General features: G+C 32.9%; 2 protein-coding genes across 2 annotated transcripts; both read right to left on the bottom strand.

Moving 5' to 3' along the window:
- Positions 1–361: 361 nt before the first annotated feature.
- Positions 362–4,231, bottom strand: LOC111509407 (uncharacterized). Its single transcript, XM_023165156.2, has 7 exons — positions 3,657–4,231; positions 3,394–3,602; positions 1,869–2,174; positions 1,521–1,794; positions 1,227–1,460; positions 973–1,156; positions 362–618 (listed from the first exon to the last, which is right to left on the bottom strand). Exons 1-7 carry the CDS (start codon positions 3,887–3,889, stop codon positions 466–468), a joined length of 1,593 nt encoding a protein of 530 aa, XP_023020924.2. The 5' UTR covers positions 3,890–4,231; the 3' UTR covers positions 362–465.
- A 987-nt stretch (positions 4,232–5,218) lies between these two features.
- On the bottom strand, positions 5,219–17,046 carry LOC111509408 (proton-coupled amino acid transporter-like protein pathetic). Its single transcript, XM_023165157.2, has 9 exons — positions 16,883–17,046; positions 14,093–14,154; positions 12,008–12,109; positions 11,517–11,667; positions 10,928–11,049; positions 9,560–9,644; positions 8,559–8,838; positions 8,293–8,479; positions 5,219–6,355 (listed from the first exon to the last, which is right to left on the bottom strand). The coding sequence occupies exons 2-9, from the start codon at positions 14,143–14,145 to the stop codon at positions 5,950–5,952; spliced, it is 1,386 nt and encodes a 461-aa protein (XP_023020925.1). The 5' UTR covers positions 14,146–14,154; positions 16,883–17,046; the 3' UTR covers positions 5,219–5,949.
- Between the last annotated feature and the right edge of the window lie 4,069 nt (positions 17,047–21,115).

Raw genomic sequence — 21,115 nt, 5'->3', positions numbered from 1 at the left:
TTCGAAAACCAACGTCGAACAGTGCGCTCATTAATTCTATCATTGACATATATATGGATAATTCTTCATGCTGTTTCGGCAGCGCTTTGGTTCAATTTGAATTCGTAAAAAAAAGTTGGCCAAAAATCTCTTGAAGACATGATAAAGTAATACCTTAAATGAGGCAAAAAATCAAAATTTGGAAAAAATAAACCGACAATGTACAATACAAAATTCTCTATCGATCAGTATATACCAGGACACAGTAAAATACATATTTATTTAGATATGGAGCTCTAAAAACACATGACATTGAAACTTTACAAACAATTAACAAATATCATCACTTTATGTTTCTTTATTTTCACTAGAAAAAGACAAATTATAACTCATAAATTTATTATTATTTGAAGATCAACAGTCTTAGCGAAAAGATGCGTTTTTTTATCACAAATTAGTCAATTTCGATTATGGTGTAGACAGTCATCATTTATTTGGAAGATATGCTTCTAAATTCTTGAGGTGGTGGTAGAGCATGTCTTCAGGTGGTCCCAAGCCTAGGAAAATCCAAGCGGTGAACGCCAGCAGGGCTCGCCATAAAGACAGGTGGTTCCATGTTCTCAATTCGCTTCTCGTCATCTATATCAAAAAAATTCATTAAAAAGGTAACCTTTACCAAAGTACAAAATCAACCGAATTGAAAAGCAATCATAAAATGTGAAATGATATCTTTAAGTGAACGAAATTACATTTTTCTATCATTCAAGATCCTCTTCAGATAGATCATGGAGCTTTATAAAATCAGATCTTGATCATCAGCTTATAAAACACCAAAATAGCTTTACAAAAAATAACCTGAATGTGACATTTGGGTTTTCAACAGTTGAATGGGATTGACAATTTTGTCTAGTTTCTTAGTGCTAGAGCCCAGTAGAGATTTTTGGAACAAAGTACTATTTTCAGGTTTGTTTGAGGTATACATAATCTACTAACATTCGTCACCATAATTGTATCGTTAATATTTCTCCTGTAGGACATCAGCGTCAAGTTGTCGTCGAAATTGGCCGTCGACAGATGAACCATCAGACAACTGACGTAGACGACTAGCACGAAAGAGCACCTTTTTTGTTTCCACAGTTCCTTGGTGCAATTTTTCTCGAGATGTCCGATATCAATTCTGAAAAGAAGGAATGACTTCGTATTATTTTGCCTTAACGGGATTTTGACAGTAAAATCTTTGTCCTCACCTGTCAAGAACTGAGACTATGCATAAAACACATAGGGCAAAAAAAAGACCAACGTAAATATCACTGTAATAGGCATAGTGAAGGAGGAAGCTGCTGTCTTGTCGATCGAAATTGCATACCAAATAGAGCCAGTGGCCCAAAGCGAGCCCCCCCAGAAGACCATGACAGAGCGTAGACAAACGCATCCACCACCTTTGAAAAATTATCGCTACTTCGAGGGGATATATTGAGCATCTGAAACAGACCCAATAAGTTATTTACTACGTAAGACTTGAAAAACACTATGTATCCTACCTCTTTGTGAACTTTCCATCTTCTACAATTTCCTGTGCGCCTTGCCTGTTGAGGTACTGGTTGCCTGTCGGTTTGGTGCTGACCTCGAACTTATTTTTCTTCTGTATGTAGAGCTTGTCCGATTTCCTGGGGCTTTTGTTCTTCATTTTGTCAGGTCTCGCGCCACCTACTGATTCCGCGCTATTGTCAAAAACGTCATCTTGAAGTTCTTCCAAGGCAACCGCGATTTCCGTGCGAAGGTCATAGTCGGCATCTTCTCGTTTTTTATGTTTGCCTATAGATAGTAGAAAAAAAGTCGAGTTATTTAACTTCTCAATAATTTTATCAACTGATGAAAAATTATCTTACGTTTAGTGTCTTTAGAAGCTACTGGCGAGGTATCTCGTTTCTTCTTTTTGCTTTTCTTCCGTTCTTTGGGTATCATCATCTCCCTGCTGTCACCCATACCTAGATCACCATCTCCGCCGTGTCTCTTCTTTTTCGATTTCGTTTTCTTTATTGAAGAAGTCATGATATCTTCGGAAAGATCCCTCCCATTGTGGACGTCCTGTAAGGAGTTGTAAGCGTTCATCTCGTCCGTGTCCATTTGCGTGTTGTATTCTTTTCTTCTTTTGTAATGTTTGCGTTCCTCTGGGCTTAGTAGTTCTAAGTTTCCTAAAGTTCAATATATGAACGTATTACAGCCAATAAACTGAATATAATTAGAAATACTAATCAATACAGTTCATTGTATTATTTTTACTATAAAGGGTTTTACAAAAATTGCGACACGTGTTAATTAGTTTTAAATGGATTTTCATCAAGTATCGGCTAGTTCTATTCAATTATAGAAGAAAGCCAATATCGGCTTTTTGACCTTGTGAGATTTCAAGTTACATCTAAAGTGTTCCATTTTAAACCAAAACATTTGGAGAAGTAAATTTTAGTTTACGCTTGAGGAAGCTATTGTATAGCGAAACACGTGTCGCAGTTTTTGTAAAACCCTTTTTAGTGAAAACCATACAATGAACTGTAAAAATTATAATATGGATTTTCATCAAGTATCGGCCAGTTTTATTCAATTAGAAATGCATATTAATAGAGTATTATGGTAGTTTGATGGGTACAATTAGTCATAACTTTAATAAAAATAAAAGTGACCTTTGAATTGACTGTAAAAACAATATTCCAGGCAAAATCAATTTTTCATATTTGTTGGACAGACTATATGACAATATTACAGAGCGGATGTGCATATTCCCCCTTCTTAATTTTTGAACGGAACAAGATATGAAGGTCGTAAAAAATTACAAATATTACATGATGAATCAAAGTACTTTGTCTTCTAAAAATGTTTAAAAATTTGCGGATAAGCAAAATTATTGAGAGGGAGACTTCGAATAATCGGAAGCCTATTTTTTGGTTATTTATACTGACCAGGGGATTGAATGATGGCGCCTACATTTGATCAAATGCCTTTGTCACCAAAAAAATTGTTAACTTATTCAAGGGTTATATCCCGAATGCACCAAGTTTAATCGGTTAAAATGTGTGTAAATCTATATTTTATGAAATATTGCTAAGCAAATGACTTGTCCTCAAATTATTGTATACGAAAGCGTTTGCTTAAAAGCAATATTTTTAAATTATGGCATTTTGCATTTTGATCAAATGAACTTGCTGTACGAGATGCTGACTATATTTCCACTAAATGAATCAATCATTTAAACTTAAAATGATTCCTAGCCCTTCCCGCGAATTTTTTCGTAATTTCTTGTGAATTGAGAGAAATAAATAATCTACATTTAATAAATTCGGAATTGATTAACCTGTTGTTGGTTGCATATTCTAAAAGGATATCTGATGAACAACAAACTCTTGGAGTGATCTTTACCTGATAACTCTTCTGGTACCTTCTCGTCTTCATAGAAACTGAGGCTCTGAGGTCTGGAATCCGTGAAATGTGAATGTTTGTTGATGTCCCTCCTCATTTCCGTCTCGATAAGAGACAAAATCTTCGAGTTGATCTGGCTCTCTCCGTCCACGGATATTTCTCTACTCGGCGTGTGCATGCTAATGTTTTCATTTTTATCCTCGTACGTCCTATTACGATGAATAAATTCACAAAAGATACGAATCTAACATTAATTGTCTTACATGATATCGTGTTTCGTAAAAGTCATGTCGTTTCTCCCTTCCTCGAACTTGGTGTAGGTCCTGTTGGATTCCAAATTGTCCTCGGAATTAGCGCTCTGGATACTGCCATAGTCGTTGTCGCTGCTCGTGTTGGAAAAGACTGGCTTGTGCACTTGTGCCACAATTTGCTCCTTCATCTCGTCCTGGTGCTGCTGCTTTCGCTTCTTGGGCCGCGGAGACAGGTTGCTGTTCATTTTTGATCTTTGTGTACAATGCAAACGGCACTCCGGATCGATTTTTACTGGCTGCGCCTACGCTTCGTTTGTTTGTATCAAACGCGTCCTCTGCATTGTGGTCGAGATCGAGGGATTCTTGATTTGTCTGCACCAACTTTGTAGCTCGTCACTCAATATTAGCACTCTATTAAAAACTTCTATGTTTTCACTACCCTTGCCGACAATTGGGGGGTAAACGTGGGGAGGAAGTCGAAGGACGTTCAACTGGTGATGCGCATTCTGCGCATCCATGAACTAGATTTTCTGTGTGCGGCTGACTGATGGAGGTTATACAGGAGGCGTTCAGTTTTGAGTTGTGAAAAAGTAAAACGAAACAATATGAAAAACTGATGTCATAAATGGCAATGTATTTACTTGTTGCATGAATATACAGGGTGTTTCAGATGAAATAATCGAACAATTAAGTATAAGTTTTTACTAATATATTGACCATGCTCCATGCATAATACTCGTTATTATTTTTTAACGCGAACATGTCGCGTGTCAAATAGAAAAAACAAAAGAATTAAATTTGCCTTAAACCCTGTCGCAAACTATAGATATATATTATTAAACATTCAGACCGCGACTACAATCAATAACGAAAACAGTTCTTGAAAAGCAAGAGAAGTAACGATTCATTTGTCCGCTAGATCCCGTCAGGATGAACACGTTTTTTGGAAGGTCTAAAAATTAGGCATTTTCAATTTCGTATTATGAAGAAATTTAAGTTTTATTTGTACTCTTGAAAAGTTTTCATAGGTTTTTTTATGATGATATACTTGTTAAATTCAAAATATTTAAAAACAGACATGTGCATGTTCAGTGTTAATATGTTCCAAAAACGAACAGCTTTCCTAAACACTCTTTCCATATTTTTAGCAAAGGAAAATTAAATTGGAAATGCAGTGGACACTTCGAATGAGACGATTCTGCCCGTAAGTATATACATAATAGGAAATATACAACATATTTGTTTGTTTTCTTTTTACAGTACTGCATTGGTGGTTGCTTGCACAGATATTCGGGGAAATTTGTAAATTCTTGGAAAGTTTCCAATGGAGATAACATTTCGAATGTACCTACCAATAGATGAATCCATAAGATGAATATGTTGATTCGCCGATGAAATTAAAAAATAACCCGTCCCGTTAATCATCGACACATTAATAAATAAATATGGAAGATACTTGAGATAGTCTATGTTTTACGATAAAATTTCGGTTTTATGGAAACTTCCAATTAATTATCATCGGAACCAAACACATTTCTTCTGAATATAAATTTTCATAGATTAAAAAGACACCATCAATAAATAAAGAATTTAATTATTTACAAATAATTTACACTGACAAATTCATATATAAATTGGTCAATTCATTGAACTGGAACTCTACATAATCCAACTTTTAATTCCGACTAGTCGAAAATGTTTTTTTAGCTATTGATTGAAAATATTCGATTAAAATGTATTTTCATGAATTGCTAAAACATATTTTTCGAACATATTGTGACTGTTCTTACAATAAACATTTATGGAAAAGGTGGTGGATTATGTTGTACTGGCACATTCACTCGAAAGGTCAAAAATATATCTAATCACAGAAGTTTTGATGAAAAACTTATCAGACATATATAAGTGTTTTCAAAGATTGAAAAACGCACTACAGATGTCGGTACAATTTCTCCAATACTAATATCACTCCTACCATTTTTTGTCAAATAATTTAAAAATTATAAAATATCACAACCATCCATCATATTTAAACATCATTTCTCCTAAATTTATTCAACAGAAATTTGGGAAGAATCTCTCAGATAGTTTTCAAATAATCTTTCACTCATTGTTAACAGTTTGATTTGAAAGCAAATTTTTGATGTTTTGTAGTGATGAATCTTAAGAGTCTACTTAAGTTACATAATATAAATAAAAAAATACCGCCAAATTCAATTAAAAGTCAGTAAACTTTTTTCGGATATTGCTGGGGAACTATCGGTGGTTGTTAAAAAACCATGTTATGTGAATCAAAATTATCCCACTAACTGTTCATGAATCCCTTGATCGCCGAGTGGGTTCCGGCCGCGGTTCCCAGCAAAGAAAATATGCACAACAGTAGGTCTTTTACCAGAATGTAATTGAACTTTCCCCAGTTTCCCCAGTTGATCACGATGTCAAGCACCGCTGGTATGAGGAAACCTAGAGTAGCAAGAAAAATGGCCCCCGCCATGTCAATAAGGGGACCCAGGTTTCTACCGGCTGCTGCAGCAATGGAAACGATAAAACACACCAGTAAAGTCCTCGTAATTATTTCGGCGATGTTGTGGTGCTTTTCCGGGATTTTCGGACGGATTTTTCTCCAAGTTATTTCCGTAGGAACATAATACTGCAGCATGAAAGTAAAAAATACTGATATTGAAATTGCAGCCTGGACAACTTGTGCCATTCTGTAAGAAAATTAAACACATTATAAATATTGTAATTAAATATCGAGGAAGCTAAATATACGGTAATTGCAAAACGCGTCTAGAAATAAAAATGAAATAATCTGGTTTAATTTCATTCAGTTGAAGTGTTAATTTGTCAAATGCAAATTTTTCTATACACTTAACAAAATTTTCGATATGACTTTCTTCTATCTGATCCCCATTGAAATTTTATCTACATTAATTCCTCCAATGAAATTTGTTGTATAATGCAGGAACATATCCCTAATTGATCATATATTCATGTTATTTAAAGCATGTATCAGAAGTGTAGTATCTGTATACTTTCGAGTAAGATTTATTTGAATTGATTTTGTGATTATAGTTTTGTGAAGATGGAAATTATTTTCGTAGACAACATTCAGATTCCTTATAGAATAATTTGTATGAAATGTAATGGAACTGTTTATTCATGCATTTTCATACATTTTGTTTGAAAACGATGTATTCGCGAACGTTATCGAACACGTAGCTGATAACTGGAGTCGATAATTCGAACGGAGACACGTACCGGAATGAAGTTGATTTGTTGCCGAAATGTTACGGTCTATTTTGGGACCCTTGAAGAGAAACGGCAAATCATCCGTGGGATGATGGGGTGTTCTAATCATATCACTGGGTAACGAATATGTTACCATTTTTTGACTTCCTATAACTTCTCCAATATGATTTGAAAGGGTTATATTTTTAGGAGTGATTAATCTTTTGGGAAAGAAAGTTTTTGGCTTTCTACTACTCCATCTGATACAAAAAAAATGGATGAGAGAATCTTCCAAAGAAAGGAAGGATTAATCAATTTGAAAATAAGTAACTCTATACATGGATGTGTAGATCATGCAAAGAAGTAACTTTCAGACACAAACTGAAAGAAAGTCCTCCTGAAACAGCTACTTTCATATAAACATTGAATTACACGAAAGAAAAAATTCTTTCGAAACAAATACTTCTATATGAACACTGAATTATACAGAAGATACTTTTCTCTATTCAGTTTGTATATCGAACATTCGTGGAGGAATAAGAATCAGATATCATTCACATGAGTTCTACTATGAATGAAGTAGAACTCATGTGAATGATATCTGATTCTTATTCCTCCACGAATGTTCGATATACAAACTGAATAGAGAAAAGTATCTTCTGTATAATTCAGTGTTCATATAGAAGTATTTGTTTCGAAAGAATTTTTTCTTTCGTGTAATTCAATGTTTATATGAAAGTAGCTGTTTCAGGAGGACTTTCTTTCAGTTTGTGTCTGAAAGTTACTTCTTTGCATGATCTACACATCCATGTATAGAGTTACTTATTTTCAAATTGATTAATCCTTCCTTTCTTTGGAAGATTCTCTCATCCATTTTTTTGTATCAGATGGAGTAGTAGAAAGCCAAAAACTTTCTTCTCCAATATGTCCTTCAAATGCCACTAGACCAAACGGAGAATATAACAAAACTGTATTATATCGACATTCATTTCAAAGAAGGATTTCGATTCAATTTGATTTGACTGTCAATAAGAGAATATTCGTCAAATCACACTGGAACAGAATGGATTCGAGACAAACATCCAGGCTGTTTGTGATATCCTGCGGACATTTTTGGGTTTTTTTACGAGAATTCCTGAAGAACAAATGGATGATGAAATTAAGATATCCGGGAAACTGTGCGCTGTGTGGGTGTTTGCTATAGAGACATGAGTATGCAGTTATCGCCGTGTGATTTCTCATACTCATATTCTCATACTATATATTTGTAATTTGTTTGTGTCTTCAGGAATGAGTTATTTATTCTGAATTCCTTTGACTCAAATCTCATTCTTTCAATTATCGGAAATATAATAGATGATCACTTCGAGAACGGTAAAAATTGACAACAAAGTATCTACTTAAAATTAATACTCACATTTCTTCTGAGGGAAGATTCTGCGTGATGGTATCTTTAGTTTCAGCTCCATAGGCGTAATACCCAAAAAATCCCATGGCAGAAAAGAGGGTGACTATGACAGTCATACCCATATTAAGGACACCAGAACAGCCGATAAAATTAGGTGTTACCATAGAATTTTCCACCGGCATGATTGTTCCGATACCTTTTGTAATAAAATACTGTGTTTAGAAACATAATCGACATATTTCGATTATTTTCAATCGAACGCTCAAATTGCTCACCTTCCATGGAGAATATCACAGTACTGAAGAACACTGGAAGTCCGTTGAAGCCGGTCACCAATTCTCTGTCTTCCACCTTCACGTCTTTGATCTGCACGCACATGTAATACAGCGTGATGCCGAAGGCAACAACCATGGTGATATTTGCGATGAAGGAAAACGGTACCAGATGCTTCAGCTCACGCACCTGACAAAGTAGGATCAACGGAAGCAGCATCATCAGTTTGAAGTATTGACTCCAGGCCGGATCTGCGGCCGGTTCGTAGTAAAAAGATACCAACTGAAATGTTGAAAAAAAAGTTATTCGTTGCTTACTTCGACTTTCAAGAGAAAGATTAATCTTGGTGATCGAAACATGTGTCGAGGTGTCAAAAAAAATAACGGTTTGGTGTTGGGATGAAACTCCAGTAATATTTATTACTACACCAAAAGTTCCAAACAGTGCATCACAAGTATATTAGATGAAGATGATGTTGCTTAGCTTATTACGTATTGTAATCCCCACTGAACGTGTATGCAAAATTTTAGCCCAATCGATTGAGGATAACTCTTTCAAAATTAACCGAATTGAGGATTTGACCCGACCTAATAAACATCGCAAGAGTAAAAGTTCATAATTGTACAAATTGAATGGAACTAGCCGATACCTAGTTGATGAAAATCCATACAAAACTATTCAATATTTACTGCATTCACTTTCATCTTGAATACGTTTCAAAGGATTTTCATCAAATATCGGTCAGTTCTATCATAAATATTCACTGTGATTTCAACCATATAAGCTCTATAAAATTTTACAAAACTGCGATACGTGTTCAATAGCTCCCTCAATCTAATCAGTTTGTTATTCTATACTACCTAATGTCTTTTTTTCACCATTATCGTTATACTTTCAAGCTCAACAGAAATCATAGGCAAACTATGAAACTACAATTCTAAAAAAAAAGGAATCTACTTTCTGAACTTGAACAATGTACTCTTTTCATTTTGAAAATACTCACTTTTACCACAGATTCAGATATGAAGACTATGTAGACTGAACAACCTACGTTGTAAGTTAAAGCTAGAGCTATATCGGCAAAATTTCTGAAAAAAAAATATCATGTCAATACGATGAATACAAACTATCAACAAATTGAATTGCTGAAAACGATTTGATATGGTTCTTAGGATATATTTACACGAATTATAGGTATGCATCCCATTTTTTCAATTCTGACACTTTACTATGAATTTGTTTAGTCGTCTGGGAGAGTCGCAGAATGAATTAATTCAATTCCCAAAACGACATAGCGATTTTACTTTACAGATGTATTACAAACCATTAAGAAACGAGTTTTAGTGTTATAAACACGTTCTGGTTCTGATATTTTGATCTTGACATCATTTATAGAACAACTTAATTTGTTATTCGGAATATTTACTTCTTGAATAATATAGCATATATGCATAATTCATCCCTATCGTATGAAATGCTGTTGATATGAGAACACAGGAAAGTATTTATGTTATAGGAAACATTTTTTGAAGGTGTATCGTGAAATTTTAACTCTGTATAAAATTGAAGGTTACGTCATAAACTTGTTTATTGATATTTTCACAACTGTTGTTTCGGTTAAGTGAAAATTGCATAATCCAATAACTGACTGAAAAACTTTCTCTAACCAAATTAAGAATGTGAAGAATTGATTACTGCATGCTTGAGAAGATAATACAAATTCATTTTCAAATCGAAACAACGTATATATTCAATGTTTGAAAGTGGTTGACAATTTTTTATGAATGTTACAATTTCTAACTTCCACTGTCCAGAATGATGTTAACAGGTTCGAAATATTCAATTTTTTATTTGCACCTTCATGGATATCGAACCTGTTAACACCATTTCAGAGAATCAAAATCCGAACTTATAATGTATTTTCCAACAATATAAATGTAAAAATCGAGTATTTAACACCCTGTATTTTGAAAAAAAAATGATATCTTGCTATTTGCTAATTGCATTGTTAATATTTACTTTAAAGTACCTTCAATTTGATAAAGTATCGCTTTCATTGATATCTTTATCACCTTGAATTGTTTTTGTATTTATCTATGAATTTTTCTGATACGTATGCCATACATTTCAGTCGATGAATGCAAAAAAAAACGAAAGCACTTGTAACTTTTCTTCGAAAACACTACCTGGGAAAACATTGGTCTTCATTCCAATATTTGAACTCGGTTGAATTTCAACCTTGAACCTGAATTCGATGTACTTATATTATTGCCATTGGCACAATGATTTATTGATATAGGAAAGAGTTGAATGAATTAGTCGAAAATTATTTTGGAATTGGCCATATCAAGTGACATTGACATTAACATACTTTGCAAATGTTGACCACCGCTGGAATATTTTCGGTCCATTTTTGAAAACTGCTTCGGCGGTACCGGCATATCCTAGACTGGGGGTTTTCGTCAAGATGCACATTCGTTGAGAAGCGCTTACCTAAAAAGGAAATTCCCAACTTGATTTTTTCAAATATTGAATAAACGTCATTTTTGTGGAGGAAATCGGAATACGGTTGATCATGTTATCGTGAGAAAAAGAATTCAGTTTCACAGACGGAACAAGGTAACATTATAAATGAATATATATTCATTTCCAATCAAGTCGTTGATATTACAATAAAAAAAGAGTTGGAAACATTACGCTGAAACACCAGCGTTGATGGTGAAAGTATTCAAAGAGATATTCATTGACGACCACTTGCAGGGAACGTTTTTTCAGGAAACTGGAGAGCCATACACAAAAATGATAATTTCGAACTGAAATATTTACCTTTTCTACATATTTACCATTACAATTTTAATTTTTTTGGTAATGTGGATTGTCAATTCTTTTATAGAATTACCTTGACCAGATTGAACCATGGAAAGTAAAGAATTTTTCTCCATATATATTTTTATATTTACCAATAAATTAACGGTGTGAGTGCAGAGAAGTCCAACTAAAATCGTCCCAAATAATCCTACAAGGAGTCCGGCACTGTGAAAAGCCCTTGGCATTGACAAAATTCCAGAACCCAGCGAACTTTTTACTAAATGCACAAACGCACCAACATATCTGTAACGGATCCAATTCAAGTTATATTTCTATAAAATGTGTTCTTCAAAGACTATAAAAACTCATTTCACTCGGTATATTTATTTTTTAAGAAGAACGTAAGTAAGTAATCTTTTTCATCGATCGATAATAAAATAATGAATTAGATAACCAAGTTCAAGTGTATTCATTGGCCATTATTGTTTTTAATGTTTATGACTTTATTACAATAATCATTGTCGTAATTAGAAATGTTCAGGTAGGAATATGAGATACACTTATTATATGTATATAGTAGGTATATGGATCAAAGTTGATGCAACACATTGATATTCATAATGATTTTTGTTAATCTACTCACGTATTCGGGTGCTCCAATTTTCTATTATCATATGGACTGTATATTTTTTCTATGCTGGACCCAATCGGAATTTTGATTTGGTCATTTGTGGCTAATGTTGTCCTGAAAAAAATGAATCTTTATTCTATCTCACCAGTCATTAGGAATTAAAAACTTACGTTACATTCAAAAATAAAACATTTCACACCAAAATCTACCAAACAAAAAATTCAAAGAGGTTAACATTGATTATTTTTCAATAGCACACCCTGCATTTGCATAATTTCCGAAGAGTTTTCTCGAATATTAATGACCGATAATAATATGAATTATCCTTCAATGTGACCTCTCGGCGATTCGCCGTACCAACAGGGAAAAGTCTCATAATTGCACACATCAGAAAAGCAGAAAAAACTTGTTACCGCAGGTATAAGAAATTGCTTGCAAATTCATCAACAAGACGAGAATAACGGTATAGAGTTCTGACAGACTTTCAAGATTTTGTTAATCTTTAATCTTTCGAAGTACTGCGATTCTTAATATATTCTTCGATTGACGTCATACGATAATATCTCGATCAATTCTTCATTCCTCTGACTCACCTGCGTATAGTTTGTTCTAAGGTAGTTCTTTATCGCGGAAAAGATTAATCTCTGAAGTTAGCTATTAGTCATGTATTCCTGGAAGAGATGATGACTACCGAATCAATTCACTTTTAATGTCATTTTCAAGCAACATTTGCATAAGTTGGTACTGCATAAATTAGACAAAGAATGTACCTAATTTTTCAAGTCCTCAAGAAAAATTTCATACAGTCTTCAATACTGTTTCAATTGAAATAGATAATAAGATGAAACTTGTAACATTAATTTCAATACATTAATTACTAAACTCTATATATTTCAAGAGGATATTGAATTCACTTTTTCTTTTGCCTTTTCATGACTTTTTCATTATCATATCTATTCATTTTGAATTGAATTACTAGGTATCTTTCTTATTTTTTTTGTTTTCGACATTAAAACAATTTAATATCTACCCTTTTTTCTAAAATCAGGTAACTTGGAATTTATAAGTTAATGAACTTCCCAAGTAATTAGGAAATACTACGGTGAAAATTTGCTTCATTTGTTGCAACATTTCTAAAGTTGAAGCATGACTTATACCTACCTACTTTCGAACGATTGCAAATTTAAAATGATTCCATTAAGACGCTCCTGTTTTCTAGAAGTAATTATCAGAGTGCGCATAGTTTATTCATTTTCTCATTAATTTACCAATTAATTCATCCTCAATTATGATGATTATTCAGAAACCAAGTTATTCTTTATTGGCAACATTTGTAATTTCCCCAGTAGGTTAGACATTGGTCTAACCTACTGTATGAATAATTAAAAAAAAGTTGACAAAAAACATTAAAATTTTTTCATTTGAATTTAATTCTGAATATATACAGTCTTATTTATAATTATATTAATTTATCAAATTAATTTTACTTTCAAACTCTTCTTAACTGGTAGGGTAGGGATGTTAACTTGACCAGTTAGGTACATTTCAAGAATGTCATGCATTTCGTTGCATTGCTCGTGCATTATTTATCGCGTTTTCCATCGACAAAACTAGTGCATATTTCTATCCTTGATTCATGTATAGTTTATGTATAGTTTCAAAATAACGCATATTACATTGTGTCGCCCGTCAATGCTCTGTGTCTATTAAGGCCTTAAATAAAGCGATGAACAAAGTGAACAATATTCGACAATTGTATTCACTGAATATAAACAATCAATTAATTAAAAAAAACAGAATATATGGTGTGTCTTAGTCTTAAAACTCCATAGTTGTTGTGCCATTTTGCCAGAGAAGTAACTAATCCAATGTTCATCACTTATCCTGGGTAAGTAGTTTTCAAATTTTTCCTAAACTTACTTCTTCCTTACTCTTTTTATAAACAGACTGTGATTCCGAATGGGGAATAATCGTTCATATTTTTTGCTGCTTTAAATCACTGTTTTATGTTGTTGAGATAAAATGAGAACGTCCAATTGTTATCTGATTGATATATTATTGTTATTTAAGTGATTATAGTTTACTGAAGATACTTACGTAGAAGTATAACTGTCCAATGTGAAGACAGATTCATGTTTCTTTTTCGTCATTTTCGTCACCTGTAATAAAACAAATATTTCGTCAAGATTTACAAAAATACAATTTTAAATCGAAACCAAAGTCTTTGACTTCGTTAGAATAATAAATTTCTACTCGGATCCATTTATTTTTGTCTCGTTTTTTTATAAAAATCGTGAAAGTGAAAGATCATGGGCGCGCCTTAAACACGCTTGGAAAGAGCTCGAGGATGAACCCCAAAACTTGGGTTCTTCTTTATACAATATTCTTTCGTTAAATATAAACATCATCAGAAAATTCCATTATTTATATTGGCTTTCATCAAGTTTCAACATCTTCAATGAAATGATAGATGTTTTTTAAAGAAGTTTGAGTAATACACTTGTCATATCAACATTTTGAAAAATCTATAAATATAAATATGTCATGCTCATTAGCGACTACTACTTCAAATATTTCATTCATATTGGAGAGGACTTATTTCTTCTACTGAAGATATTCCAATTCAATTTTTAAAATATTGATGAAGCTTTGTCATCAATTATAGCTCTATATGTATTAGAATTATATAAGTACGAGATATTGCAAAGAGAAATATAAAACTGAATCAATTCGGAGTTATTGTTTGTTCTCTCTGATAAACCGGTTTGACGATGATCATTTGGCAAACAATTTCAGTCGAAATGACGAATAAATTAATAACTTTGGTAGTGACCTTGACGGACTTGATCGATGGCAGGGCTGTGGATTTTTCGGCCGTTCCTGGCAAGCCAAGTATGTTTTATATGAATACAAAGTTTTTGATTGATTCGGCTGTTACTTGATGAAGATCCATAGTAATTACATAAACTACACCTAACACGATATGATCATAAACTTTATTTTCAAAAAATATATCACATGTATGTTTCGCTATCACAATATTACATACTTATTGTGTTCGAATGCAACGCAATATCAAGTTCTCAACAATTTTAATATTCTATAATTTCGGTGCCTATTTACGTTGTACGTTGACTTTTGTTGGAGACCATAAAGAAAAACAATATGGTTATTCAAATATTGATGAATGGTTGTTGTAGAAATGCTATATTATTTTCCATCACCGACAAACTTTGAATCGCTCATTTGAATTTTTCATTAACAGAAAAAGAAAATTCTGCCTCACTCAACACATACCGATGAAGTTTCAAAGTATCGGTTCAATCGTTGGATTGATGAATCAAATAAAAACATGCAACATAAATGGTTCATCACAAGTTAACAATTTCAAAATGAATTGTTAACTTGACCGATAAACCTTCTACAATGAATAACCTTCGTAATATTCAAATCCGTTTGCAGAATGCGAAGTGATGGTCAAGTTGAGAGTGATAACTTTTATGTTTTATCCCTGTATAGATACTAATATTCAAGAAATGATTGAGCCTTATATGTAAGAAAATCTTGAAATATTATCAGCTCAAAGATAATATTGGTTAACAGGTTAATACTGCCAGTCGTTGGTATAAGCATTCAAATACGGGCGAACTGAGAAATTATTATATTTTCATGATTAGAAACTGTTCCATTTTTCACGGGAATATATTTCCGAGTTTTTCCCATTCTTATAATTTTGTTATTTTTCTCTTCTAGACCTGACTCGGTAAAGAGAATGTAGTAGCAAGCAGTAAACACAAGGTGTAGCCAAACTTTCCTGTCTTTAGGGAAAACCCAAGTGAACATAGTTGTTGCATTCTCCTCTTTTATAATTTTGTAGGTTTTGAATTTATTGTTGGTGATTTTTTGAATAATTATGAACAAAAAGATTTTAGTATGATCAACAATTTTTGTGAAAACGAACATTGTTTTCTTGTTGATATCGAAATCATTTAATTTCAAATGTGTAAATCACCCCATTTGTATGATTCTCAATAGTAAAATAGTTTATTTTTGATCCAAAGTCGGGTTTTTTAAATGGTGATATACGGGAAAGGAATCTTAATGAGTCAATCATTATCGAACATAAATGGGAATTTTAGTTGGGAACGCTGAAATATTATTTTTCTTGGAATTTGAGAGAGTTATACCTACGTAATCGTTGTAGTACGTTTTTTGTTGATAATTATTTTAAAGTACAAGACGTTTGTCTATATCTCGTCAATGATTCTCAAGTACTATATGATGGTACTAACTTGTTGAAACACTCTTTTATATCCAATTGACCTTGTCGAACAAAAGTAAAAACATTTTTAAGTTTCTAGAAGATCTATCGTGAAGTGAAATTTTTCTTTGATTATATTTACATTATGAGTACGTATCAAGAAAAACTACAGATATTGTGATCAGAAATGAAAAACTGAATTTCACAATAAATTGAATCTTAGATATTTGTTTGCAAAAACAATTGAAATTGTTTCAAAATGTTAAATTTCAATTATGGTATCATTTTATGGATACTATTTCACATAGACAAAAGTAAAATTGATACTAGAAAATAAGGAGAAGAGAATTCCTTTTTGATAAATGTATTTTTTAGATACCTAATGCCATCCTTGAACCTTTGCCATAATATATAGTGAAATATGGACGGGAAAATGTTCATTTGTTAAAATTTCAAGTTTTCAGAAAAAACATCGATCTTATTCAGTAACTACGTGAATAATTTTCACAGTTTGTGTCAAAAACTATCCAGTACTATCGAGTCGATGCGAACATTTTTGAAAAATCTTTTTCTACGAGTATTGGACACGTCTCAGTAGGTGAAAAACTCAATCCGTCATCTTTTACCTTTCGATAAAACTTTCTTGGACAAGTAGATACGACGGTTTACCCACTAACACACTATACATCCACATCCACACTACACACACTCGAAAAATCGACCGGCGGAAAACGAGGTACCCGCGAGTAACGATTCGACTGCAATAAACTTGTCTCGACCACCTGTAAGCTATTTATTTATTCCTTTCGTTTGTTGCTCGCCGAGATCATTTTATTAGGCTTTCCTATTGATAACGGCGATTGACGTTTGATTTGCTCACTTACTACTCATGCGGTCGCGGGTTTGTTTGTTGGTAAACAAATCGACTGAAGACGATCCGGTTACGGTTTTGTTGGGCTCAGAAATTTTTCCTTTGTACCTAATCACGATTGATAACTAAACAGTGTTTGAATTTTGAAAAAAATTGAGTTGTAAAACTAGGAAACATTTTGTAAACTTCGTGTCGCGGGCGACTGTTTTTGTAAACGAATTCATTGTACACGACGCCGCGGCGCGTCGTTCCGTTGTTGGTTGTGATATAATTTTAAAATAAGGAACTTAGGTATTACATTGGAATAAATATTACTGCCTATAAAATAACTGTAATATGAACCCAAGCCAAATTTTTCAAATAGAACCCTGGTATTTCATAAAATGAATAGCAGTAATCAAAATAGTCTATAAAGTGCACTTGTTTACTTGAACATTTTTTCAGCTTCACAATGTAAATTGTGTGCATGACATGAAATGATTTAATTTGATTATTTGAACGTATGTTATACTTTTATATAATCTGATAAATAAAAATGGATGTTTGTTGGTTGGTTGGTTGGTTGGTAAGTGATAAACTTCTACATCGCTCAACCGATCGTGATGAAACTTGACATGTATAAGTAATTTTTCATAGAGAAGGTTTTTAGGCTATCAATTTTTCTGTAACTCGCCACTAGATGGCACTGTAGAACAATTTTTTGAAAGCACTGTTCTATAACGCTGCGCACGCCTAAGTTCGTTGATTCTGATTCTGTCAAAACATTGGAACAGCAGCGATACAGCAACGTTATGTATAACGTTGGAAACACTGGTATACTTGTAAAAAAATTCATTGAATAATAAGAAAATACATTTCAAAATTCCGAATTTATGAGTATTCGCCGATTGAAACAAGAACTTTTTCTTTTTTAATTTAAAAATTGTTTTTTATTGGACCGATATTTACAATACCCAACTAATTATTGAATTGAAGATATTTTTGAGTATTTATACAAGTATTGCAGTTATGTTGTTGGTTTTTCCCGTGCGTATTCTCTAGATAATGTAATAATTGATACTCCTTACGAATAAATAATAGTGATAATAATTTTTGAAAAATTTCCCCAAAAATTATTTTTATCATTGATAATTACAGTTTGCTCGCGTAATTTGACTGTTAATGATCGTTTATTCTTCATGTCAATGTCAACGTCAAGAATAACTTTTTACGAAAATGCTAATTTTGACTGCTTCTTTGGTAGGAAAATACGTAGTACTTATTTCAAAATAGATTTCATCCTTTTGGCTGCCTTTTTTTGGCGACACACTATCAAATTTTGATATTCCAGGAAGTTCTGATCGGAAATTTTATTGTTCAAAACGAATTCAGTTTTTCCTCGAAACGTAAAACATCACCGGCTTGTTTACATCTTTGAAATCATAATATATTGCTGTGGGCTTATTAGATATGCCATGTATGTATTTTTTTGTCTTTAAAAATATTTGATTACTTTATTTTCCATAGACTTCAAAAAAAAGATAGTCAATTTGAGTTAGCACATTTTTTACAATATTTGTAATATTTCTTTCAAGATTTTTTGAAAGGTATCTCCGTTATTTGAGATTTGAGGACAAATAATTATAATTATCGATTTGATCAGTAGAGTTTTTCAAGTACTCCAATTGTTCAGTTTGACGAATCCGTTGCCTGTGGAATTAATATGTACATCTAATTCTATTGTTTGATGTTATGTAATTATATTTTCAAATTCAAGGGATAAGAAGATCATATCAATTAGTTTGCTAATAATTCTATTGGAATTATTTGAGTTTCAGACGATAAATCTTCTCAAAGGTACTTCACAATTGTTTCAGAAATATCTACGTGTATTGAAAATGTCACAATATTTATTGTAAGTGATTCGACGAGTGGAAATCTACGTACGTTGAAGTTTGTCATATCACTCGGCCATCTAAAAACGTATTCGTTTCACGTACCTACATCAATTATATCTATTCCGTTGTTGGAAAACATGAATTATATCGTTGATGATTTGGTATCTATACTTCGATGAGTTTTTGATTGAACTCAAAAATTAGTTTCAAATATGATCGCCGCAAAATATATTTTTGCGCTTCCTGTGTGTTACTGTAACAAAAATAGCTTTCAAATTAGGTTTTACCGAAAGACTATTAATTGGTTATTTAATTGTTAATGCAAAACTAATTTGCATTTCACTCTGATAGGCTATTTCTTTCTGTTATACTATATAAAATAACTATCACTTATAATTTTCCACCTATGAATATTCAAAGAAACAAATAGTCTGAGCAATCTGGCTGAAGTTTCTCCTTGAATATTAATTATTACATAATTACAAGTAATGCTCATTTGTTTGGTTTTACATACAATTTAAAATAGATACTAGACTGTGATTTTCAGGTTTTCGTTCTGAATAATATATCAAATATACGACTGATTCAAAAAGTCATGAAAATGTCCGTATATGAGGCAAATATGAGAATTAAAAATTTTCATTTTGGCTTAACGAACTACGAAGCATACTTTGGTATGTACAATTAAATGGGGGAGTAATTTTATAGATAATTATTTATTTTGAATTGTCATTCGCATTTCCGTTTCGACTTTCTAAACCTGAAATGATTCTTGTATCTGGTGGATAAACCTACTTTTTGTTCGGTCAATTACTCATTTATTACAATATTTTGTAGTCATCCAGTATCTATCACGCATTTGTGTTTTAACCACTTTGGATACTTAATAATTCTTATTCCGTTAGATTTTGCGGTTTTGTTTCACGAAATACCATTGTGTTTGCGGAATTCTTCAGTTGAAAACACGAACAGTCATATAGAGGTGGTAATTGTGGAGTAAAAAGGAAACAGCGTTTGTTCCAGCGAATAATCGTGAGAACATTATTATATTATATATATTAAAGTCCCCCGCCGTATCTGTCTGGTCGATTGCGATAGATTCAAAAACTATCGAACGAATAAATTGTCGGATGCGCATACCGAAAATGGTCCTGGTGCAGCAAGATAGATCACTTCGACCGTTGCCGCATCGCCTTTGATGATGTCTACCGCAGTAGCAGACGAAACGTCAGATATGAAAACCTGCAGACCACGGCTAATAAACCCGGAAACATTCAACAATTTGATAGGTACCGGCTTTGAAAGCGTATCGAACGAATTTTCATACAATGCTCTCGATTGTTTTGGACTGTTCTATAAATTAATGAAAGGAATGAGGAAATTTCAGCATAGACGACTGGTACGGGAGGCAATAGATATCCACAAACACATGGATGATTTCAACAGAAAAGAGGAAGTTGTGAACCTCAACCGAATATGGAATCCAATTGTAAGAATTTCAAGAATGGCAAGCCGCATGATGGCAGGTAGAAATGGATCGATGAATGTTATTGACAATTTACCTATTCCGGATACAGGTATCAGCACAGCAAACTACCTGAGGAGTCAACATAAATATGAGTTACGCAGTCGTAATATCAAGTCATCGGAGATATTAACTCAAGATGTATAAACCTCTGAAGAAGCTGACCACTGGGGCAAGCGAAACGTCAGGAAGGAATTCTAAAAGTCGACGGCATTCAAACCCGAAAAATATAGTGACACTGAAAACCTCGGCCGCGAAAACATTAACCATTTTCTCAACCCAACATTGTTTTTAATTTTGAATTTCGTTAAAACTGTTCAATACTTTGTATAAGCACTTTTTAATGTATCACATACCTGCCCAGCTTATCTGATTAAATCGTCCGACATATTATAAATTTTCGGTGGAAAAGAGGATGACATCATGATTCGATCCAATCTAATAATGCTTTGATTAGGTACTTTATTACCCGAAGAATATGAATTGTTGATAAAGCTCATGATAATTGCATATGAATGGATGTACAAATAGTTTTAATATACATTTTTGATCAAACATCCAAACGCACGCCAGTGTAGGTAATGAA

The sequence above is a fragment of the Leptinotarsa decemlineata genome, unplaced genomic scaffold (assembly GCF_025532065.1).
Source record: "Leptinotarsa decemlineata unplaced genomic scaffold, Ldec_3_MD MMD2_tig00026328_RagTag_RagTag, whole genome shotgun sequence".
NCBI lineage: Eukaryota > Metazoa > Arthropoda > Insecta > Coleoptera > Chrysomelidae > Leptinotarsa > Leptinotarsa decemlineata.
This window is presented reverse-complemented; position numbering and strand designations above follow the sequence as displayed.